Source organism: Daphnia pulex, chromosome 3, assembly GCF_021134715.1.
Source record: "Daphnia pulex isolate KAP4 chromosome 3, ASM2113471v1".
Classification (NCBI taxonomy): Eukaryota; Metazoa; Arthropoda; class Branchiopoda; order Diplostraca; family Daphniidae; genus Daphnia; species Daphnia pulex.
Genome location: NC_060019.1, coordinates 4,787,727 through 4,813,078, shown reverse-complemented (window position 1 = coordinate 4,813,078; position 25,352 = coordinate 4,787,727). Strand labels below are relative to the sequence as shown.

General features: G+C 41.2%; 2 protein-coding genes across 2 annotated transcripts; both read left to right on the top strand.

Annotated features, from left to right (window-relative positions):
* The first annotated feature begins 240 nt into the window (after positions 1 to 240).
* On the top strand, positions 241 to 4,721 carry LOC124191243 (nuclear RNA export factor 1-like). The gene is made up of 14 exons (XM_046584339.1): positions 241 to 388; positions 462 to 588; positions 674 to 845; positions 945 to 1,035; positions 1,101 to 1,184; positions 1,248 to 1,352; positions 1,421 to 1,562; positions 1,624 to 1,927; positions 3,425 to 3,461; positions 3,521 to 3,768; positions 3,838 to 4,006; positions 4,066 to 4,249; positions 4,317 to 4,473; positions 4,539 to 4,721. The coding sequence occupies exons 2-14, from the start codon at positions 492 to 494 to the stop codon at positions 4,636 to 4,638; spliced, it is 1,890 nt and encodes a 629-aa protein (XP_046440295.1). The 5' UTR covers positions 241 to 388; positions 462 to 491; the 3' UTR covers positions 4,639 to 4,721.
* A 1,228-nt stretch (positions 4,722 to 5,949) lies between these two features.
* Positions 5,950 to 23,943, top strand: LOC124191242 (proto-oncogene tyrosine-protein kinase ROS-like). The gene is made up of 35 exons (XM_046584338.1): positions 5,950 to 6,593; positions 9,726 to 9,785; positions 9,865 to 9,924; positions 10,439 to 10,529; positions 10,951 to 11,204; positions 11,488 to 11,739; positions 12,798 to 12,945; positions 13,049 to 13,174; positions 13,262 to 13,562; positions 14,049 to 14,294; positions 14,399 to 15,302; positions 15,377 to 15,566; positions 15,695 to 15,838; positions 15,959 to 16,114; positions 16,189 to 16,361; positions 16,430 to 16,636; positions 16,707 to 16,889; positions 16,972 to 17,128; positions 17,289 to 17,419; positions 17,544 to 17,743; positions 17,818 to 18,116; positions 18,203 to 18,251; positions 18,325 to 18,497; positions 18,605 to 18,819; positions 18,898 to 19,051; positions 19,149 to 19,402; positions 19,521 to 19,672; positions 19,756 to 19,929; positions 20,030 to 20,304; positions 20,385 to 20,588; positions 20,707 to 21,020; positions 21,299 to 21,753; positions 21,868 to 22,059; positions 22,121 to 22,278; positions 22,791 to 23,943. Exons 1-35 carry the CDS (start codon positions 6,462 to 6,464, stop codon positions 23,390 to 23,392), a joined length of 7,785 nt encoding a protein of 2,594 aa, XP_046440294.1. The 5' UTR covers positions 5,950 to 6,461; the 3' UTR covers positions 23,393 to 23,943.
* Positions 23,944 to 25,352: the final 1,409 nt, after the last annotated feature.

Here is a 25,352-nt window from a genome sequence, read left to right as displayed (position 1 = left end):
TTCTTAGACTGTGATAGGCCTACTTTGCATATGAAGAAGTATGAATGGCTGTAAAGGAAATATGCTGGAAATATAGAAATATGTAAAGGAAGTGAAAGATGCCGTGGCAATTTAGATAGTTTCGACCGTCGCGCCACGACATCATTTCGTGGCAATAGATCTAACCATTTTGAAATGCAGCATTAAACAAAGAGTTGAATTTTTTACTGATAGATGGCGTATACGGTATCTATCGATATCTAAGAAGAAATTGATATTGCATCAGCAGTCCAGCACGCAGCGAGCACACTTTCCCCATGCGATTGTCGTTCTAAGGCAACACTAACATTGGCTCATTTAATTTTTCCCCACGGTATCCTAAAGCCTTTATCATTAACTTTGAAATCTTGTAAGTCTTGTAATAAAAAAACCATAGTTAGTTGTTAAATAATCAAAACAATATTTATTTATCATATGGTAAGGTGCTGATACTGCTGATATCTTAACAGAAAATGCCTAAAGGATTTCATCGTGGAAAGAATACCAGCACTAGGAGAACAGATAGATTTATAGAAGATAATATTGTCCAAAATGAAAGGGTCTACTATAGTATGTTATCAAGTATTTTAGACATTAGGGTTCTAAATCTGCTAATCTTGCATTGTTGTATGTTTTCATGTTGGGAATTTTATAGATCATGATACCCGTGAGACTTCAGACAAACAAAAATTCAGACCAAGTTTCAAGAGTGGAAGAATTGATCGCAATCGTTCCAGACCAGTGGATAGCTCCAAATTACAAAGAATTATTGAACAAGATGTAGACATGGCAGGAAGTTCGTCACATGGAGACTCTCATCCCAGACAGTAAATAAAAAATCCAGAGTTTCAACTGATTGAATGCTTCAAATAATGGGAAACATTGTGGTAATTGTTTCTCATTCTTGTGTAAATCTTGTTTTTCAGTGTTCCATATTCCAGACCTGGAGGAAGAAAAAGTAATCATGCACGGCCTCAGCAGAATTCTAGAGGGGGCTCTTCTTGGAGTAAAGTTACGGTCAGAAGCAATTTAGAATTTTGTGTTTGTAGTTATCTTATTTTAAAACCTTTTGTTATTCTTAGATTCCTCATGGAAAGAAATTTGAAAAAGATTTCATTCTGAAAACATTACTGAATGCTTCTAAAGTATCTTTCATTCCAATTTATGTGAGATAAATTATTATCAATAACTTAGATAGCTATAACATAAAGAAATGGTTTTTCATTTAGTACCATATTGAAGGCAACAATGCAGTCTTTTTCATTGAAGACTCAACTGCAGCTGAAGCATTATCCACACTAAATAAGCAAATCACATTGCATGATGGTTTCAAGGTGTTGTATCTAACTGGAACAAATAATATTGAAATAACTGTATAATACTAATCAAGGCAATTTTTTAGTTGATTATATTGGTTAAATGGAGCCCAGCACCTAACCTACCAATAAATGAAGAGTTAAAGGGAAAAATCAAGCAAGTAATGAGCCGCCGTTATGATCCGCAGATGAAGATGCTTAATCTTTCTCAGTTTCACTTGGATGAAGGTAGAATTATTATATAAACTTCTTTTGCCATTTCCTTAATTCCATGAAAATTGTTGTACAGAATTATGCACAGATTTTTACACACCTCTTAGTCGAGAAAATGTCATGCAGACAGTGGTGCAAATAATTGGGGATCATATACCAGATGTCCAAGTTATAGATTTATCCAACAACAAAATTTACAGTGTGGATCAAATGAAGCCTTTAGTTACAAAAGCAGTCTTCCTTAAGTCCTTGAATTTGGGCAACAACAAGCTTGGCCAAATTACTTCGCTGGATCGTTTACAGGGATTGAAGTTGGAAGAACTAGTTCTCAATCGGAACCCTCTTTGTGATCGCTTCAATGAACAGAGCACCTATATAAGGTAATGCTATCGAAATTGCTACACATGGCGATATTTATTTTATTTTGGTATAAAATATATCATTTTTGGAATAAGTTTTGAGAACTAGAATAAGATTTAAACTTGAAAAATCTCAATATGCAGCGATGTTGAAAGGGACATTTAGAATAATATTACGCGTAAAAGTATGATATGAATTCGACTAGTTGTCCTCTTTTGTCTTAATGTTTATTTCATATAATTCAAATTGATCAGCTCAATAACTGCCTTATTAGTGTCAACTTCATCTGACATCTTTTTACCCCAGTCTTAACTAAAAAAAAAAAACTAAAAAATCCCATAATAATTTTCATAAGATGTGCCCCCCAATATTCAAAGTTTTACTCCCCATTCTGTGAAAAGACCGCTTTTATTTCAACTCAGTTTGTGGATCATTTAAAACTCCTGTGTTGGTGGAAATATTTTCAAAATGGAAACATCTTTACTTGGATGAGAAGTCGAATGATGTGTCATCTTAACTTCACGCATACATCATCAATTCAACATCCATCATCAATGCTGTATTCTACATTGCTTTGTTACTTCTGCCAACTGTTACGGGACTTCATTCAGCTACTTCTCGCCTGACATCAACCAATCGCCTTTTCCACAACAACAAATACGGATTCGGACATTGCTTCCTAAAATTCGTTCTCTTAAGCATGTGATTGTGCCGCAGCTGAAGCAACGGACGAAACCATGTGAAAGTCGGTGTAGATATGTTGTTCAACAAATCGTCCCACTACGGATTCATCTCACCGAGCCGTCACTGAATACGTTTGTCCACAACGTTCACCCTCAAAGACAGGGCATGTGTGAGGTCGTGGCGAAAATTCGGCTGAGTGGAGCCTCTAATCTTCATCGACGAAAAGAAAACGGAGTGCCTTATCAACTAACCGGCCAAGGTTCATTCACATTGCAGTTCATCAGAAGATCCAAATCGTCTTCGTCTCTTATCGTTCTCTACAGAAATAATTCGTGTTTTGCTATGCCCGGCTTCGAAGATGTTCCGGGTCTTCAATCCACAGATCTCTTTCCACAAATCTTCACATCACAAATCAACCAAAAACAAACCCATACAAGAAAAAAAAAATCCAGACCAAAATTTCCCATCACATTTTGTTTATTTAAATGTCCTTCGATTAAAAATATTGCAATCGTAAATTGATCCGATAACTCAACCCTTTAATTTTAGTCGAATTCAATCATGTATGAAATTATATTTTCATTCTCTAACTTTGAGTCTTTTTAAGCTGATGTAATACGATGGTCCCCTTTCGTCACATCGCTTCTATTTGAACTAAAATTTATATCTAACTGGTTCTCGTTCTCTAGTCACTTATTCCCCCCCCCCTTGTAATGTTGAAGGTGTTGCAAATTTCACAATTTTAGTTTTATGTCCTTGCTTATCTGTTTAATCTTTATATTTTTATGGCCACGGTCAACCTAATCGCAACGCAATCGTGGCTTATATTTCAGCGCCGTAAGGAAACGTTTTCCCAAGTTGGTCAAATTGGCAAGTTTGTTGAAATAATAACTTTTAGTATTTCAGATTAACAACTTATCGTTTTCTAGGATGGCGTGGAGTTACCGCCAGTAATCTCCTTCGACATTGGAGCAGAGGACGTTGCTTTACCACCATCTAGTGGCAGCTGGTTTGTTTCCGACGAAGCACGCCAGATAGTCCTTGTTTTCTTGGAACAGTACCTATCGGTGTATGATTCAGATGATCGCCAACCACTTTTAAATGCATACCATGACTCGGCTATTATGTCATTGACATGTTCTTATCCTCCGGGACAGACAGCGAATGCACCCTCAAGGTATTTATTAGAACTGTTATCAATTTATTTATAGTTCATTTTAACGTTCATTTTAACGTTCGTTTAAAGGTTGGACTCTTACATGAAAGACAGTCGCAATCTGAAACGAATAGATGATCCGCAACGTCGTTTTCGATTACTTCAACAAGGCAAAGTCGATATAGTTTCGTTTTTATCAAAATTACCAAAGACTTTGCATGATCCAAGCAGTCTTGTAGTGGACGTTCCTGTTACATCGGTATGATAACTTATTTTATTGATAAACTGTATTTCCAAAATATGTATGTGTTACATTAGAGTCACCTGATTGTCATGTCTGTGACGGGTGTTTTTCGGGAACGAGCGGAAAGGCATTCTCTGATACGTTGGTTTCAACGGATATTCATCATCATTCCGAGCACTGGAGGGGGTTTTTGCATCGTTAATGAGCAAATTCATATTTCGTGTGCTACTCCCGAGCAAATTAAAGCGGCTTTCAAAGGTAGGATTTCTTTGCACTAAATGATTTGTCTGGTAACATGATTATCAATTCTATCTTGTTCTAACAGAACCAGTCGCTGTTCCTGCAGGACTTTCCACTCAAGCGTCATCTGTTTCCGTTGGTGAAACTACAGCAAGTTCTACTCTTGTTGATCCAGTCGTTCAGCAGCAAATGGTGGCATCATTTTCCGAACAATCGGGAATGAATACGACTTGGTCATTAAAGTATTTATTTTTCCCGCTGTTTACATAAATCAAAATTAGAGATCATGTTTTCATATTATTTGTAGGTGTTTAGAAGAAAATGGTTGGGTTTTCGATCGTGCTGCCTTTGTTTTCACCGAGCTCAAAGCCGCCAACCAGATCCCGCCAGAAGCGTTCATCAAATAGTACGGGGATTGGGATGTCGGTGATATTGTCTTGGATATTCTTACGAATTGTTGGCATTCAATAAAAAAATGTTTGCAGTTCAATGATACAAACTTGATTTGAAATTCGTCATCTTATTTGTGCGAACCAATTTCCTAACTGCTAAGTTATACAGATTATAGAGTTTAGAATTCCTTCGTCTCTGAACAAAGTAATAATGGTTTTAATCATCTGTTAAATTGATTGTACAATGATGCGTCACTGAACGCCTTGCCTTTTAAGTTGATGCAAAAATTAATCAAGCATCGATATGGTTTTGTTATCAACAAACATTTGATATGGCGGTTGTAGCGACACCCACACCTTTTCACAATTTTTTTAACGCGGAATCCTCTTTATCCTTGATAGGCTTTCTTTCCTCACCAGACTTAAAATTAAAAAATTGAGTGGAGTCTCTTGTTTGTTGCTTTAGAAACTGGAAAGGGAAAATTACTGTACAACGAAAATCCTTTCTACTTCTACATGATTTATTCATTTGATTTCGACCAACATATTTATGTGTGCACTATATATATTTGCAAATGTTCCAAGATTGTGACTTCCCATTTTGTCCATCAATTGCAAAGTCACTCCATCACGTATTTTAAATTTTTAGTTTCTTTCAACCCAGCTTTATTGAATATAGTTACAAACGTACCGTATACCGGAAGGTCACAACCGGAACTCCAGATGGCTACCCCCACAGGTATGGGGTACGACCGACCGTGGGAACGAAATAAGATTCGACCTTTTACTGCCGTAGATTCGGCTAGTTTTTTGTCATTTTTGTAATTTAATTTTCTTATATTTCTACTCAATCTTCCTTTGAAACCTTCTATAGAATTTACCATTTTTCAGGTTGAATTAGTAAAAAGAGGGAAATACCTCACGTATTAACTAAAATAACAATTTTTAAATAAAATGATCAAATAGGCCAACCTGGGAAATTATTCACCATTTAAAAAATCATGAAATAGTGACAAAGATGAAATGTTGGTTTGTGTATGATAAGAGAACCTGTGTGTGTATATAGAGTGTAGCGACCACAGCAACTTGTGAATCAGTTTCTAAACTGTTAATAAAGCGCATCGCACCCGAGGATTGGGAGGAGGAGCTTACAAGCTCAAGCTGGCTGACGAGTTCCTCTCGCAAGGTCCAGCTCAGTTTAAGCAGCCAGTCATTACGTCCCCTTTCCCTCCCCTCCTAGTTGGGTTGGAGAATTGGGCTTCCAAGCCACGTCCGGCGTGTTGTGTATAGTGAATCGAGTATATACCATTGCCGTCGGCTGACATATCATAACAGAGCTACACCGAGTTTGGCGCTGAACACTACGTTACAACACGCAGCAGAGAAGCCGTATACTATTATTGAGTGTGCATCAAGCCTCGCAAGCTTTGGCGATTACATCCAGTGCTGCGAATAACTAGAATTTCGGCTTTTGTTTTTGCAATTTTATGTGTGTGCTTTTGTTAGTTATCGCAAAATAGTCCTGGTTCTGGCCAAGTCATGGATTCGCGGACCTGGTTTCGCAACCTTTGGCAAGTGAATTTTTAAAACAAACCTTTAGGCGTCATTTCGATTCTTATTGTGAAGTGAAGTGATCTTCGAACTAAAAAAATCCAAGATTTTGTGGACACAGCTGATGCCAAATCAACTCCTATCTAAACTGCGACTGAAACGAAGTGGACTCGTCAGTTTGGATTTAGGTTATGTAATCGGATATCAAAACTAATTCCTAGCCGTTCTTCAGCGACTTCTTTTTTTTTTCTTCTTCATAATCAAGTGGAATCCTTTACTCAGCAATCATGTCCCTCAATCACGTAGTTGTTTATCTGGTTTTATCACTCACCATTACGATCGGGCAACTGTCAACCACCGAGACGTGCGTGGATTTCTGTCATGTGGAAAACTACTGCATCTTGCAGTGCTCCTCAGAGGTACGTTTAATTGTGCAACTTAGATAAATGATTTGGCTTGGCGTTATTCCGTATTTCGTTGTTCCCTTATTGTGTTGGTGTCCTTTGCCTTTTGTTTTGCTTGTCTTTTTCAAAATGACTTTTATTTGTCATTTTCGTTGTTTACTTTCCATTCGTTTATTTTCTATACCTTTCACTTCACCCATTGCGTTTCCGGTTCGCCAGAGAGAGCGAGAGAGTGCAGGTAAAGTTTGAAACTTCGTTCGCGTCCCTTCCTCTTCATTTGTGCGCTCCCTATGTACCTCGTTTGGCTCCCTCTGGCAATCTCCCTTCTCGTGTCTTCCTGCCACCCACAGCCAGCAAAAAAATGAAGGGCTCATTCAGGTACACATGAGAAGGAAAAAAAAAAGAGTCGACCATCGACTAAAAGATGACGACCGGATGTTAAATTATTTTTTTTTTTGGTCTTTGTGTTATTTCTTCCCCCCCCCTCTCTCTTATTTTTCTTTTATTTCAACTTTTACCACTTTACCATAGTGAAATACGCGCATTTGCATTCCGATAGTGAGAAAGACCTTAGCGGACGCTAGTTCAAATATAATTTTTGACAGATTAAACATGGATGATATTTGCTATGCAAATTATTTGAATGCGCATAAATGTGTGTCATGCAAAGTCTAGGGATATTTCCAGAGAGAGACAGAGAAGAGATAAAAAGTAGCAAGTGAAAGTTCGAGAAGCGGAAGTGTACATTCAGCGCAACAAGTTCATCCGCTCTAAGTCACCGATTCCCCCCCTTTCTTTCTTCTTTCTCCCGTTGTTATACGGAAGATCAATTGGTCCATGGTGGATGAGAGGATGAGACAAAGCTTATGACTTATAAGAGAGGCGACATCTTTAGGAACCTCCCGGCATAGTTCCATGCTGTAGAGTTGAAAGCTACTCGAAGCTACTTGACAAATGTCGCTGTTTTCTGTTGATTTCGATGACTGTAGTATGTACTGTAGTATGTATATATTATAATAGGAGCGTTTACTTGAAGGAAACACCAACTTTGCATGAGCCCGCGAGAGATGAAAAGTGCTGGCATCTGCAAGACTGCAAGTTGGAGAGAACTAACAGACTTGTATATTATTTCCAATGCGCCTCTTCTTCTAATGTTTCTCCCGCTCTATACGGCCACAAGAAGAAGAGTAGAAGAAGAAGAAGAAGAAGACACACACCAAAATTGTTTTCTTTTGTTTATTACTCAAAGGCAGAACTCTAAACTGTCCCTTGCACCGCACAGCCTACCACTCAGGAAAGGAAAAACATACAACAACTATGTGTGATGCAGCGCTGTGCTGGCCATCGCCAGAAACTTGCTACACATATACATATAAGATGGCAGCCGCGGCCTATACGACGTGTGTCTCTTGAGCTCTAGTCCTACCCTGATGATGTCTGTTCAAGCTCAATCTTCTCCCCTTGCTTCTGATATATCCCACCCCCACCCTCGCTATAGAGGTTCCATCAGCATTTTCGGTTTTTCTTCTCTCGGTGTCCGAGCACCCGACAAGAGGTCACAAAACCGGCACACTCTTGGAATCTTTCAACGGCACTGTACAAATGGCTACAAGTTGTTCTTTCCTTTTCTCGCGCTTAAACATCGCGCTCTCCCCCTCCCCTCCCCCCCCCCCCCATCCAAACTATTCTGACCTCGCCCATCAAGTACATACACGTATCTAGTCTGCTCTGCTCTGATAGAAATTTATATACATAGGAAAAGAAAACTTAGAAATGAGACAAAGATGAAACAAAATGACGACCGTCTACCGTCTTGTCAAATATTATGGATTAAATACTACACTTTTAGTTTTGCGTGATCTATTTTTTAAAATTGAAAGAAATATGTGTCAACTTACGCGAAGAATCGGCGTCATCTTTTGCATCGATTTGAGTTGATGAATATTAAATAACCGACACGTACGCTGTGTTATTATTGTAGCTATATGCACTGGTAAAGTTCAAAGCACCTCACTACATGTTTGTTCTAAAATCAGTCCCGTAAAAAAAGAAAATTAGATGGCTCAGTTTTGGACACAGCAATCGACTTGTTTAGTGTTGTCGAACGAAGAAGGAGAGAGAGAGAGGGGGGGGGGGATGGAGGACTGGTCATCTAACAGTCATTTGAGATTGCCGGCATCTGCTTTCAAGGCTGCTATTCATCATCAATTCCTCTGCTGGCCGCCCGACGTACACACGACTCGTCAGCATCAAGTGCGCAATGACTGACACACTCGTCATGTAACAAAATCCGATCGTGACCTTTTCGTGAACCCGCTCTCCTCCTCTTATACGAACAACCCCCCCCCCCCCCCCAGACTCATCAACCATGTTCCACCCTCCCATATAGCTCAGGCTATTCTCCTCCGAGTCTAATCAACCTTATCGTCTTGGTCGACATTGCGGCCATTGGCTATTCGGCTGCTGCTCTTTTTTTATTTTTTAAAGTGGCGCATCAATAGCAACAGTTCACATGTATACTACGTTTTACTCTAAATAGTATACACGTCGTTTTATTTTTCAGGTGCAGCAGCTGCGTACTGATAGCGTATATAATTCTATGTAAAAGACTTGGTAAAAGATATTCCGTTGCTGGCGATAGTGTATAGATTTTCTGGAATGATTTAGCAGTTAAGATTATGAGCGTCTATTGCGCTTGGAAATGGAGAATTACCAACCGACTGACTATATAATAACTCAAACACTTTGCGAGTTATACATGTACTTGGGTGTGGTGGATTCTTCTCCATCAATATTCCCAAGGATGTTATCAATAAAAAGATCATTTTCGTGCAGTATGTCGAGACGAGGGAATTGTAATTGCACGTCGCCCTAGTCGGCGCAGCTTTCGGCTGCTTACGCTGAAAGGAAATACTACAGTCAAAATAAAGTGTACGCGCAATAAAGTTTTTGCGATTTAGCGCGCAGTATTATGTGCATACCTTGTGGGCTTCATCTTAAAAAGAAGGCTTTTGGTTGCATGTTGGACAAAGTATTATTATGACCAGGTGGCTTTCAAAGCATTAATCGCATTATTAAAAAGAAAAATCAAAACTTCGATCTTTTTTTTTGAAATTTTAACTGTGGTTTTATTATTCTTTTATATAGAACAGTCCGGAAAATTCACCTAACGACTTGTGGTGTGATGCATCGTGTAGAAAGGAACACGTAAGTGAACTGTCGTCAAGAAATCGTGATAAATTAAAAAAGAAAATGAATCAATTCGTCCGTTCGTTGACATTTGCAGTGCATTGGCGGTTGCCGCCAGTGGGACAGAGCCTTGAATTCCAGTTGCTATGCCGCCTGCGTAAGTTTCTTAAACTGATTTTTTATTTATTCGATTCACAATGAGATGATGGCAAGCACATCTCTCATCTATAACCCCCAAAAAAAACATCTTCTTTTCGAATGATAATAATCAAGTGACCATCAGCAGATGGTTTCCTCCTCCGAAATGCAGCGGTTTGAATTTCAATTTTTTCTCGGTCTACGATATAGCCGTAGCGTATATATATAGGAACATAATACCATAATATTGGAGCATCGCTAAGGATTCACCGCTGTGAGAATGACGACGGCTTCACGCATTATTGTACAAGATTTGTTTCTGCCTTATCGGTAACTTTTATGAAGAAGCCGTATACGTCAGATGGAGGGGGAGAGGGAGGGGGGATTACCTGACACGTGAAAACAAGAAACCAGAAGAGATAGACTAGTATATTTTTTGAAGTGCTAATAAGATTTTCGCTAAGACGCCGATAACAATTAGTCGATTCCGCCTTATGCGTTATGTTGATTATTTCGACTTCTACAACAAATAGAATTCTACCGATGGGCACACCCGAGGACAGACCCTCTATTGTTTGCGGGGATGCAACTTGGCCATCTCTTCTTACGTCGACGAAATCAAAGGTATAAAAATCGATAACATTTTTTTTCCTACAAACACCAGACAATGAAAACGTTTCTAATGAATTAACCGAATTAAATATTTTAAAAATTCCACTGCGCACCATTTTTGAATTTTACTTTCTATTTGACTATTTTTTAAATTTCTTCCGATACCAGCCGTCATTAATATTGTTTTTCTCAAGACTGAAACTGGATATGTGTTTATTTATGTTTTAACAGAAGCAATACTCTGTCTTTTTTAACCAATCATATTTTTAAGGAAATATCTAATAGAGTAATAGTCCATATGTAAATGAAGCAGCGAAAAGATTGGTTGTGAATTCAACGCCAATTTCCACCACAGTGGGTTGAAGTTGCACGTTGACTAACACGTTGACTAATAAACCCGTTGACTAACAGAACAACAATTTTGTCTTGACAGCTCGGATGGGGAGGATCGCGGCGCCGATTCCAATTGCCGGGTCGATTAGCAACACTTCGGTGACGCTGGAGTGGAAATGGAATTCGACGGGCCTGGGCTGGCTGCACATGAGCCACGCGATCAACGTTTCCATCAAATGGTGCCACTCTCAGCCCGAAATGTGCAGCACTTGGGAGGCCGTCCCTAACGCCACGGGACGGTCCGGCCAATCGCTGGTGACGGTGAACGAACTTCGACCCTACACCAACTATCGGGTAAGCCACAGCCAGTCGTCTCAATCACTACGCAGTCGCGGCCATATTCCAGCAGCTACTTGTCAGCATAGTGTACGGTGACGGGATGACGGCCTTTGGCGCTTTTGTTCAATGTCATCCTCAGCGCTCAGTATGACACCGGGCATGTGCTGCCGCTGGCCTCTTCAAAGTCTCAATTCTTTTAAATGACATGGCTCCATGGTCCAGCAGCAGCAGTCGAGTCGTCCGACGTCTAACTTTATTATTTTCGTCCCTGGCATTGGTTCACGCCTTTTTGATTCAGTTTCGCCTAGTGATCGTCTTGGCCTCCGATCGGGAGCCGCTGACGTCCGAGGAATCAGCTCCCGTCCTGACGTTGCCCTCCGGTTTGCCCAGCTCGCCGCCCGTCAATCTCCAGGCCGTCGTCCTGGACGCCAACCGCATTTCCATCAGCTGGGACCCGCCGCACTATCCCAACGGACCGCTCGTGTCCTATTCTCTCAACATCCAAGAAGCCTCATCGCAAAATGCGGCCGACAGCTATCAAGGCTCCCAGGTAAGGACGGACTCATTTACCGATTGACTTTTCTCTCGCGAGTGCAACTGGAACGGCTTTCGGTTTGTGCTAAAAAAAAAAAAAAAACAACTGCGGCATTTGTCAGGGTTTGCGAACTGGAAGGTCGGCGGCTAACTCTCTTGATCTCACGGTGGAAATGACACGCAATTGTCTTATTATTATTATTGGCTTTCTCCGTCAAAAGTCTAAGCTGCTGGCTGACAGCAGTAATATGGCTCTCTCTCTAGCGCATATGCATGCAGCAGCGACAGGGAGCGAGAGAGAGCGGGACAAGGCGACGCCAAATTGTTATGGTGTGCATCTTTTCAAACGATCTCTCCGATGGTTGCTGAAGAAGATCAGGGATTCGATAAGACGCTCTCGGGTTGCATATACGCTCCTTGGCCGTCTCCAGGCTCTGACCTGAATGATCTTTGATCTCACTGATTGTGAACATGATTTCGGGTTTTTTTCTTCGTCTTGTTTCTCTCTCGCCCCGCGTTCTGCCGTAAATCAACGGCGCACTAAACTCGCTCGCGTCCTCTCACTCGCTGCATCGAAACGCCTAGCAACACCATTGGAAAAAAGAACAAGAAAATGGGAAAAGAGCCAAATAAGAAAAGGATGCGGCAATAGAGAGGAATGTAGTGATCTGTGTTTGAACGTGTTGATGTTGGTAAACAAACTTCGACCATCTAATGTTCAAGTGGGCATGAACCGATGGAGCTCATCATCTCCCCGCAACGGCGACTCTTCTTTCGCATCATAGGCAAATGTTTACCAGCAGCACCATCCATATCGTTCGATGGGTTGATATCTTCGATTCTTCTTCGTCGTCAAATTCGATAGCTGGCAATAATACAATTACATCTTTCTCTGTATCTTTCCTGTCAATTGGTACCGAGCTCACTTGATTCCCAACTGAAAGAAACAATAAGAATTGAAACAATCCTCTTGTCGAGGTTCTTGTGTCCGTATCAAAATAGCTCGATCCATTTACATGATGCTGCTGTTGGCGTCTAAAAGTTAACAATATCTATTTGTTTGCAACGTCACAGGATGTTGTCGCAAACAGTCGCTCTTACACCTTCGTTCATCTCAAACCCAACACTACTTACGTTGTATCGGTGGCTGCGTGTAATTCTGTCGCCGGAGGCATTGGCCCTTTCGCAAGCCGTCCGGTAACTACGTATCCGTTGGAAAAACGTAAGTTCTGATTTCATTGATGTCGAATTATATTGAACACGCACTGGGAGTATCGTTTCGCATTCTTTTAATTTTTGTTGAATGTTTTTCTCTGATTTTATAGTTGGTAATGATTTGAAGCCATATTTCCTGATCGTCGTTGACAACAAGTTCATCTACCGCCACGAACCGGGGCTAATCGATTATACAAAATCGCCGATTCACGAAAGTCCGACCAACTCCATTACAGGTAAAAATAAAACAAACAAACAAAACAAAACAAGCGCAACACCTGTCGCTGCTGGATCAATTAAATCAATTGACCTGTTGTCAACAGGTCTGGCCGTTCACGCCCGTCAAGGTTCTTTGTTCATGGCCGACGACGATGGATACGTCTACGAGTTGAGTCTCAAGTCGAAATCGGACGTTCGAAACCGCTGGCACGTTGGCAAAGAAATCGTCCACGTCGTGGGACTCAGCGTCGATTGGCTCTTTGATCGTCTCTACTTGCTGATCGAGAACGCCGAAGGCACCAGCTGGCAAATCTCCCGCTGCAAATTGGATGGTCGCGAATCGACATATGTTGTGACTGATATCGCCCATAAACCGTCCCACTTTGAAGTTGATCCGTTCAACGGGTAAGTGATCTATTTGTTTCCTTTAATTACTTATCATTTCTTTAATATTACCATCTCTGCGAGAGATCAAAGCTTTCTGCCCAAATTGAAATGGATAACTTCACCGCCTCGCTGACAAACCTTTGGGAAATTTAAATATTGCTTATTTAATTTTACATCGTATATTTTCTATTCGATTTTTAGCCTAGATGGTATTTTCCCCTCCCTTAAAATTTAATCTCTAGTGCGGCGAACGCTCCTGAATTCCCGTTCATAGTTTTATTGATTAAATTTTGTTATTTCTCAATTTTTCTGGTAAATTTAGAAAATTAGAAAAATAAAAATTTTCACTGCTGCTTTCTTTTCTTTCCCTCTTTGTTGTACATTTTAAATTGACACTTTAGAGGTTTGGACTCGGTTTATTACTACAGTATAATTTATTGAATAATGTGAAGACCGTCAAAACGACCGTTCGTTAACAAAATGGTGTGATTTCGTTTCGCGCAGTTTCCTCGTATGGGCAGTCAACGAGACAGACGCAACTGGTGGTCTATTCATAGTCGATTTGGCTTATCTGACTGATCAGCCCTTATCGGCAGCCGAGGGTAAAACTGAACTGGACGGCCCAATTCGACAAATCGTTAAAAACGTCGCCATTTCAGCTTTCAAAGCCGATCCCATCAATTCCCGTGTTTTTGTCATGATGAACGACGTGCCAACCAACCGAACCATTCAAGCCATTCCTTACAGCGGGTATGTGTATATGCCGCCCCTTAAATTATGATCAGATCTACTACGTTACACACTATTTATTGGCATTAACTAATATTTGATTTTCTCGCTGTATACTTGTATAGGAGCTGGCCGAAAACTGTTCGGCATTCGTTGCGTGACGCGGAAGATGTCAGTTATATGGCATATCTGGACGACGTTTTCTATTGGATTAATCTCGGGCATTCGTTTTTCGAAGAAGTCGACCCCAAGAGGGACATCCATGTGCACCGGTTTGCCCCGAAAGCCGAAAGCAGCCACACAGCTCTCGTCCTCTGCGACATTCGAAGCCAACCGACTCCCATTCCACTGACGCCCATTCGCAATCTCGAAGCTCTTTTCGGCTCCGATTCCGTCTACGTCAGGTGGGACCCTCCGTCCACCGTCTCCCACAGGGGCAGAGGCGCCTGGCAGAACTGGTCTTACCACATCCAAATCGGCGACGTCCAACGGGACATTTCAGTGGCCGAAAATGACATCAACACCACCGAAATCAAATTGAATGTCTTGCGCCCCATCACGACTTATTCGATTGTGGTCCAGCCGGCCACGGATTACGATCGAATGCGCTACGCTCCGCTTCGTCCCATCTCGTCCGATTCCGGTCACGTCGTGTCCATCAGCTCCTATTTCTTTGGCAAGACGCTGGCTAGCGGCGAAGAGCTGAGGCCAATATACTGGGCCACCAGCGACGGTGCTATTTACCAATCCACCTCAGTCGGAGAGGACGTCCGTGAATTTTCGGGTCTCAATTTTTCGCTTTTTCCCAATCGAGAACACAAAAATCGCCATGGAATCAAAGAATCGGTAGAGGTCATCAATATGGCCTGGATGAACGACTCCATTTACGTCGTGACCAACACCAATAGGGTCTACCACATCGACTTACCTTCACGCAACATTACCATCATGGAGGGACTAGAGGCTTCCAGTGTTGCCACCGATTGGCTTTCCCGTAAACTCTACTGGTCTTCTACTAACAGACAAACGGTGAGATTGTCGACGAACAATAAATTCGCGATCTTCGATTTCATTTGATTTGATTTCTTTTCGAAATGGAATAGATTGGACGCTGTTTAGCCGACGGCAGTGAACCGGAATGGTTGCCAATCATCGGCCGGGCTACTTCTTTAGCTGTGCACTCCACCAAAGGGAAACTGGTCTGGTGTACCGGCCACTCGGTTGAAGGTAGTTTCCTTAACGCCGATGAGCGCCACATCTACTGGTCTTCGGGACTTCATTCAGGCAATCAAGGTGATATTTCAATAGTCACACCCTATATGGCTTCGCTGCTGTGTAACATATATGCAAATATGACGTAATCGAATTATATCATTCATCATATTCTAACATACGCATTTTATGGTATTTAAAAAAAACAGCTTTAGGAATGACCATAGATTACGATAAAGACCAAGTTTACTGGCTGGTGAAGAAACTCAACGGGGACTCACTTCTATACAGAAATAACATTGGTTCCTCAAACAGCGCGCCATGGATTAACCAAATCGCATCATCGGCTAGAGGTGCGAGCTCGTGAAATCTTTTCTATTCCCCTTATTGAATCAATAATCTTATTTCATTTTTTATTTGTTTCTAAATATTTTTATCCGTGTCACTAACTGAAAATTATAATGAATTTCAAGGTCCATTGCAGTACATGTCAGATCGGTTAATTTGGCTTCAAGATTTGCAAGACAAGATCATCATCAGCGATCTGAATGGCACCAACACCTATCAACTAAACAGTCCCAAGCAGCTACGCGTCTCGTGGTTTCTTCCAGCGCATCTTCCTCTCTCGCGTAATAAACACATTTCTTGGATTCTGTTGCAATTCAATATTTAAAGAAAAATCATAATTCCTTAATTTTTTCAGAATCTTCGGCTAGACCAACTGTCATTCCCGATTCCGTGGATGCATCGTCTATTCTGCTGAAACCAATGCTCGATGGAGGTCTGGTCATAACTTGGTCACCAATCACAAATGTCAATTATGGCAATGTCTCTTACGACATTCGCGTCAGCTACAAGGATGACAACTGCACTGCGGTAAGTAGCTAGATCAAAAATTATTATCAAAACCGAAACAATTAATATTCCCTCTTCCATATCAATAGGTGACTGTCAATGCTCGTTACACAGTGCCGTTGCACTGGAAGGTGTCCCCTTATTCTGAAATATCTATTTCAATCAGAGCATTCACAGTCTGGGGATCGGCAAACATTTCCGACGTCATTTTGAGATCACCACCTTCCACGCCGGAAATTCCTATGAAACCCCGGGCTTTCGTCTCTTTCATTCGCAACGGGAGTAGCGTGCTAACTGTAAATCCACTTTTTACATCTTTGTTTGAAGTATTTTTTGGTTACCAATTTAACTGATCGTCTCAAATAGGAGGTGGTGATTCATTTTCGGTGGTCTCCTCCGGCCAAGTCGAACGGCGAACTCACTGGATACAGGATACATTTCTGTCACGATGGAACGCCTAGCGATGACTGCCAAGACTTCGACGTCTCCGCTGGCGCCACTGAATTTATTGCGCCCAATTTGGTGATGGATGATAATTACACTTTTACGGTTGGTCCACTTAAAAAAAAAGCAAAACTAAAAAACATTCTTCAATGAATTTAAACTAACCGGTGTCAATTTTTGAAACAAGGTTAAAGCCTTCACTGAAATCGGCTATGGACCAGAAACTCGACCACTAAAAGTATCGACCTCAGTTGAGACTCCAATTCCCCATTTGGTGATATTCACCTCGAACTTGTTGTGGTTGGCAGATTTGGACAACCACGCCTCTTTGAACCAATCTCTCGGTACGTTATTCAAAAAAGCAAAAAAAGAATGGAAATCTAACAGCCAGTTACTGCTCTATTTCTATTTCTATTTAATTCTCTAAGAATTATGAAAATGAAAAGCTAGCATAATATCTAAATATGATTAAAACCGCAACCTGTTATTATTGCAAATCTGCAGCTAAAAGAACCATCTCGGTGCCATCACCCGCAGTGGCAGTGGCGTTCATCAACCACGATCGTAAAATTTACTGGATCGACACCCAAGGCGATCTCTATTCCCACGATCTGAGCAGCAATGACATCAAGAAGGTTAACTTCATTTATTAACTTTTACATCTTTTTGAAACATTATTTTTTCTTTTTAAAAAATAAATGAAATGGTTTAAAACCGAGTTTAAAACCGGCCGTTACCGTATATACTTAATTATTGCAGATTCATCACCTTAATGGGACTGGCCAGAGCTTAACCATTGACTGGATCAGCCGCCATGCCTACTGGTCACAAAGAGAAATGGGCGTTTCATCTATTTATCAACTGGATTTGAACAAAAAGGCCGACGAAGATACCATTCCTCGTCTTGTGCTGCGTGATCCCCGTATGGTTAGATTAGTTGAAGTCGACCCGTTCACCAGGTTAGACACTTAAATCTCATAATGATCGATGACAGTGATAAACTGTTTTCTTCTTTTTGTTCTGAATTTATTAGTCGGTTGATTTGGGTGTCGGACAACCACAACGGAACAGGAACATTAATGACAACGGACATTCGCGGTGGTCAAAATCGTCTCTTCTTAAACAACCCCCAGTACTGCGGCTCTGCTGGCGCTAACAACAACAGCGTTTACACTCCTCCATTGGCTTTGCAAACGATTTCGACTGTCGACTGGTCTGACACGAATAGCCCCCGTCTCTTGTGGACGGCCCACAACGACGATATCTGGTCTTCGGATTTGAAGGGTTGTCACTCGGCACCCGAGCTCAGCTCATCGGAAGTCAAACGAACTGGTATGCATTTTGTATAGTTTTCCTGTTGTTGTTTTAGTTACGAGTTCACAGTTGAATTCTAATTTAATCTGCGCTACTGCTTAAAGGACGCTGGCCGATTTCCTCCTTGGCCGTAGATCGCACACATTTTTACTGGTACGTCAAATCTTTTTCAATTTATAACTCGACCGAGTTGATGTAACATTCAATTTATATTTTGAATAATCAGGATCGATGTTAAGGAACGTCGAATACATAAGATGCGCCGCTCCTTATCCATCATTGAGCGCACGACGCAGTCCGGATCGGCTAGTGCTTTCACCAGTCGTAGTGAAGTGCTGGTCGAGCTGGTCAATGTCTACAAGGTCTTGACCTTTGGAACCAATTTCCAGCCGCTTCCTAGTAAGTAGCAAGAAAATAGTTTTCTATCTAGTTGTCGTTCTATTACTGCGGCCGAGACGAATTCATCAAGAGCTTTTCTAACATTATTTTGTCTTTAAAATTTAAAGATATCGAGTGTCTGGCTCCCAGCTCTTTGCCGTACAGTGTCAAATTGGTAAACAGCACCCACAACGGCCTCACGTTGTCGATGCCAGTTCCTCACAGGCCCGCAAAATGCAACGGAATGACTATGCCTCCGCCGCTTTATCATCTCTACTATGGCCCGTACGTGTCAAATCAGACAGACGGATGTCGACATCATCTAAATAAGTGCCTAAATGAGGTAACAACAAAATGGTTTGGTCAGTCGAATGATGTGTTATTATTTTATTAACTATTTTATTTAAATGGATCCTTGTAGACTAGTAGCAATGGCGTTGTAGTTTTGCGGAAACTCCTCTCGAACACCAAATATGTTGTGCACGTTAGCATCACTAACCACTACTGGCCAGTCAAAAATTCTTTGCCAAATATTGTGATGGAAAGCGCAGTTATATTCTCAACCCAAGCCGGAGGTATTGTCCCAAACTCCCAATCCATTCCCTTTCTAATGCAAATAAAAATTTTAGTTTCGTTACTCATTATTTTAATCCTTTTTTTAACCCATTTTAGCTCCTTCTAAGCCCAGAGAAGTCACCGCTATGCCGATCAGCCCCAAATCCGTTCGAGTACAGTGGCTTCAGCCGCTTTCCTTAAATGGCATCAATGTGACGTATTCAATTCATTGGTTGTCAGAAAACAAATTTGGGCCTCCCATCGAAGGACAAACGAAGGTATCTGAAGAAGGTTTCAAGGATCAGACGGGGCAGCTTCGATATTCCACGGATATTACTTCGCTTACTGCCGACAGCGTTTACGCATTCACAGTATGGACAATTCCAATTCAGTTTACACTTTAATCGGATGCATTTTTGACGCCGCAATATGCTCCGTACCGTTGTATTAATTTTGGTCTAGTTACATAATCTTATTTTATTATTTTAGGTCAATGCTTATTCTACCAACGGTCAATCAAATAAAAGTGATTTCGCAACAGCCAAAACGTTCGAGAATCCCGAACCCCTTTCGATAAAAAATATTACATCTTCGTCAATATCTCTGGAATGGAAATCGCCAAGCACTCTAAATATCACCAGGTACGAAAACAATAGACACAAGAAAAAATAATTTATTTATTTTTTTTTTTTTACATTTTTTCTATTTGTTACAAAATTATTAGGCACACCCTTCTGTGGTCAATTTCGAAACAAGGAGATTGGAAAGAACTTCAACAGCCAATTGATACAACAGCCGACAATCTGTACAATTTTGACGCCTTCGGTTTGTCACCCAGGACTAGTTATTCCTTTCGCTTGAAACTTGAATATTACCCCGTGAAAACATATTTCTTTTGGTAAGATATAGTTCTATTCAAATGATCCCCGATGTAAAATAACGTTTTCCCCGGCGACATATAAATAATGCCAATTGTATGAATACCCATCACCATGCAGGCCGACCGACGAAGACGGCTTATCTCTGACTACCAAGGGAAATGTCCCGGATCAACCGCTCACACCCAGAGCGCAGAAAATCGTCGACAACCTAGTTGAGTTGTGGTGGGGACCCACGGCGACCAACGGCTATCCCATTCTGCGATATCTTCTGGAAATGAGGAATGTTGAGGATGCCGATTTCTCAGTTAGGAGCAAAAATGAAACAGAATCAGGAAGGTCAGCGACACATGCCAATTCTCAGTCTGCTTGGAAACCCATCTACAACGGGTCAGGTATGAAAATGGCGTCTACGTTGCTGTGCTGATATTGGATGATGCGTATAATTAACAGATTTTTTGAATTTTATTGGCAGATCACTTCTACGTAGTACCTAACCTTAAATCAGGTATTAGGTATCAGTTCCGGGTACAGGCATTCAACGACATGGGTGCGAGTGAAGTCAGTGAATCTAGTCCAACTTTTCAAATGACTTCAAGCAACTCCAGCATTACCATGATTGTTTTAGTCTCAGCTCTGATAGCTTTCTGCTCGGTCATGTTCATCTTTCTCTTCTATGGTATGTGCACAGCAGCCGTTGGTTTTTCTTTATGCTTATTTCGATTGGTTTTCATCCAACAAGCAATCTCATATTCAATAATTTTTTAACCGTTTATTTTTTTTTTGCCTCATCGCAGTTTGTAAACGAACCCAATTTCAAGGCAAGAAATCTAGTGGAACCATCTCTCATACCACCACAGGGTCAGAAATGACTGACTTGGCCACACTGCGGGAGCTTCCGCGGAGGGAAAGCTTTATTCAGCAGAATAATGCTATTTATGGTGTCGGCGATGGCGATGTAGATCAAGAGTTGGCTTTGCTGCCTCACATTCGCTTTGAAGACCTACTTATCACCAAATTTCTTGGAAGAGGCGCCTTTGGTGAAGTTTTCGAAGGCACTACATGCAACTTACCGGGTTCGAATCAGTACCACACGAAAGTGGCTGTCAAGGTATCGTTTATCTTTCCAGATTGTCGAGTCTAAATTTAACTCTCTTTTATGGTATGGTGCTGGCAGTAAACCCTTTTCTAATTCATATATCTCGTGTTTAGTTGTATTTTCCTTTGAATATTTGAGATTTAAAACCTTCCGCTCCCTGAAAACCTAGTGATTCTTTCTCTTCAACTTAACGAAATAACGTTGCTATTGATGTACAATGATTCGGAACATTGCAATTGTTATTCCTTGGATGTCATACTAATTGTTTTTCTTTGATCGTTGTTCTATAGACTCTACGCAAAGGAGCTACTGATCAAGAGAAAGGCGAATTCCTTAAAGAAGCCATACTAATGAGCCAATTTAAACACAAACACATTTTAAGACTCCTGGGCGTTTGTTTGGATGCTGATCCCAATTTCATCTTGCTGGAGCTAATGGAAGGCGGCGACCTTCTCTCTTTCCTGCGAAATAATCGACCGTCTCTTCGTGAACCGCCGGTCAACAGCGCCACCTGTTGCCAGTTGGGATTGCTGGACTTGGTTTCCATGTGTGTCGACGTAGCCAAGGGATGCTGTTACCTGGAAGAACTGCATTTTGTCCACCGAGATCTTGCCGCTAGAAATTGCCTGGTCTCTAGTCGCGACCCTCGCTTTCGAGTTGTTAAAATTGGCGACTTTGGCCTGGCTCGCGATATTTACCGCAACGATTATTATCGGAAGGAAGGCGAAGGACTCTTGCCAGTCAGGTAATTGAAACGTTGAACTTCAAATATGTTAATCCATTCAAATAGTATGAGGAAGACTTGAAATGTTTTGAAACGTCGAAACAAAATGCTCAATAAGATCTCATTTCCTAATAGGTGGATGGCTCCTGAATCGTTAGTAGACGGGGTATTTACAAGCCAAACAGATGTTTGGTCGTTTGGTGTGCTGCTATGGGAAATCCTAACACTTGGCCAGCAACCCTATCCTGCTCGAACTAACCTTCAAGTTTTACACTTCGTGCGAACTGGTGGTCGGCTCGATCGACCACCCAACTGCCCCGATTCTCTGTAATACTTACACTGACTTCCTGATGTTATTTGATAGATGAGCTAACTTTCGGCTATTTAGGTTTGAACTAATGATGAGCTGCTGGTCCTATGAACCCTCCACCCGTCCGACATTCACTAAGTGCCTTGCGGAATTATTAAATCTTCAGGACAAACTACAACATTCACCTTTCACTGCCGTGCACAACGGTCATTACGTCGGAGGCGATCGACTTTACCGTAAGACTGGTTTTCTTTTTTACCTAATTTTCTACCTAAAAGGCCACAGCAAAGTTACAACGAGAACAATGTGTTGTGTCTATCAATATCATTGAGCCAACAAAAAAAAAACCGATTGGTTCTTTCTTCATTTTTTAGGTGGATTTACCAATAAGTCTATATCCAAAAACGAAAAACTCAATTCAGGTAGATTCAAACTTGGATTGTGGAAAGTGTCATTATTACGTAGCGATTCCCAAGCTGCAGAATAGCTGCCTATTTATTTTAATCGCACTGTAGGGTTTTTTTCATTTAATTTTTAATTCGTTGCTATATATATGCTAAAATTAAGCTTCCCCCATCGAGCACGCTCAACTTGCGTAGTATTTTATTTTTCCACAATCGCTCAGTGATGTACACCACTGCATCTAAACATTATTTATCTTGCGTTGTTAGCGTAGTATGCATCACCTAAGTTGATTAACTCGCAAAAAATCGCATCTTCACCGCAACTTTTTTTTTCCCAATTTCAGAAACGGATCCATGGGAAACAAATCGCGATTCCGTGGGATCGAGCGAGTCGTGTTCTTACCTTGACCAGCATTCCTTGGAACAAGGACCAGCAATCTACACCAACGATATAGCGGCAGTGCTTCATGGTCTAGTGAGCCCTAACGCAAGGCAAACTATTGGTGTCAATAATGTGCTGCATCGTTTGGAACGGTGCTCGTCGGTCCGAAATCCGAGGGATCGACACATTGGCCCTCCCATATCAATCGTCCGGTCCAATTCTACAACGGAAGGTTCAACTCAATCGATGGCCAGTGCACACGGTCGCTATTTGGAACTGCTCAGAGATCCGGTGATTTATCACAGCAGCCACGGGTGCAACGGTGGCTACGAAGTGCCTCGCAATATTCGCTACGGATCTCGACAGATATTTACGGATGCAAACGAGCTGTTACCGCGCTCACACAGCAGCAACAGTCAAGTCGATGACGATCTGAGTGATGTGACGGACGAGAGTTGCTTGGCCAACGAAAGCGTGTGTGCAAGTATACCTTCGCCTACCAACACCATTCACTCAACTTTTGGTGTTACAACGATGCCTTCCGAAATGAATCATGATTTATAATAAGCCATATCATTTCAATTTGCACAGTTCTCATCTGTGCAGCGTGCTCACCCGCAATAAAGCGCCTTCTCATTTGACCTTACATGCAGCCAATAAAAGACCGGTGAAAACTGCGGTATTGATTTGATGATGTCTATTATCTAATATTATTATTGTCGCCCAACTTGAGATATTTCGAACTAGGAAACATTTTCCATGTTTTTTCCCCTTCTGTATATATGTACCTACATATATTATCACCAATTAAAAAATGAGAAACAAAATTATTGTTCACACCACTATTAACCTACGTAACTGTTAATTCTTTATTGTTTGTAAATGTTTCGATTGCACAATCATTTCAACGTTAATCCGCCCTGTTCATTTTTCATTTACCAATGATGTATCATATCTACAGTTTTGTTATCTATAATTGCCGCTGTTAATGTACACCAATTCGAATGTGGCCTTGTCTATAATAGTTACTAGAATATGTAAGGGATTGTGGCGATAATTGAACGTGGATTGGATTCTGGCATTCTGCGATATCAATAATAACTGAATGAATACTCGCTGTTTCTATTTTTTACTACTTGATGTATATAGAGAGGCTTCGTCGTAAGCTGAACAAAAATTTTTGTTATAAATAAAAACATTTGTCGTTTTTGCTTCTTTAAAAAAGTACGTAACAATTGTGCCAGGTTGTTGGGTATAGACAGGCTTGTTTTGGCGGTCAATTTTAACATCATTAAAATTTTGTCAAGGCATTCCAAACTATTTATACGACCAATTAAAGTTAAATACGACTGAAAAGTGAACCACTCCGCCAATCAAACTTGACACCGACCTCCCACCTTTCACAGCAATCGTCGATATTCACGAAAATGCCGAGGCTGCAGAGGTTGCCGATAAAGCCGTAATGCAAACCGTATTATGTTATGCGATTGAAGATGTTGATGAATTGGTCGAAAGCAGTTTAAGTCCTTGCTCCCGAAAACCTTCAATCCAGCCTCCGATTAAGCTAACTATGCGCCTGAAGCCAAGGGCATCTCTCTCGGAGAACGACTCGTCAGCTGAATATGAGGTTGTGATGTAAGATTTATATGGTATAATATATTCGCCTCTGATCTCTTTTCGAAATTCAATAAATCGTTCATGTGCTTCATTAAAATTCATATTTCTATTTTCATATTGTCGCGTACAGTTTAACACAATCGTCGATCAACGAGACGATTCTGGGAAACGACGATAAGGGGACGACTGTACTTAGATGATGATGATGACATAAGGTCACCTTGGGTTCCCCTACATTTAAGACGACCCCCTAGTAGACGTAAGGTTGAGTCGAGTTGGGACCTGTCTGGTGTGTGGGTCTCTGTTAATTGGTGTTGGGCACTGTCGTCCGTTTTCGTGTGTTGGGAGTGACGGCAGTGCATGTGCTTTGGTGGAGGCTGGGCTCGTGCAATCACGGAGCCAGCTCCGTTAAACTACACCACTGGTCGGCCACAGCAACGTGAAGCCCGCACTGAACCGCCCGTGACATTTGGCGGAGATGCAGGGTAGGCGGATGCTTTCACGTGTGGCTCGATCAGGTGCTTGTGCTGAAGAACGACTTGTTTTGTGATTGCCCGTACGAAACTTTTAGCTTAGATTTTGAACTGTTTGCTAATAACAGCTCGGGCGGTGCTAGGCTAAAAAATCAAAGCAGCTATCATGCTGCAATCACCTCGAAATTTTTCATGTTAACATAATTCACCTTTTTGTTAGCAGATATCAGCTTTTTTTTTCCAAGCTAGGGCGTTTTCCTATCTTGCTTGAAAAAATAAACCTTAAAAACAGCTTGAATTTTTACCCCTAAATTTATTTCCTAACTATAAGCTAATTCCAGTATGGAATTTTGAATCTAGAGTTTTGCTCCACTTTTATTAGCAGATTATAAGCTTTTATTTTCCAAGCTAGGGCGTTTTCCTATCTTGCTTAA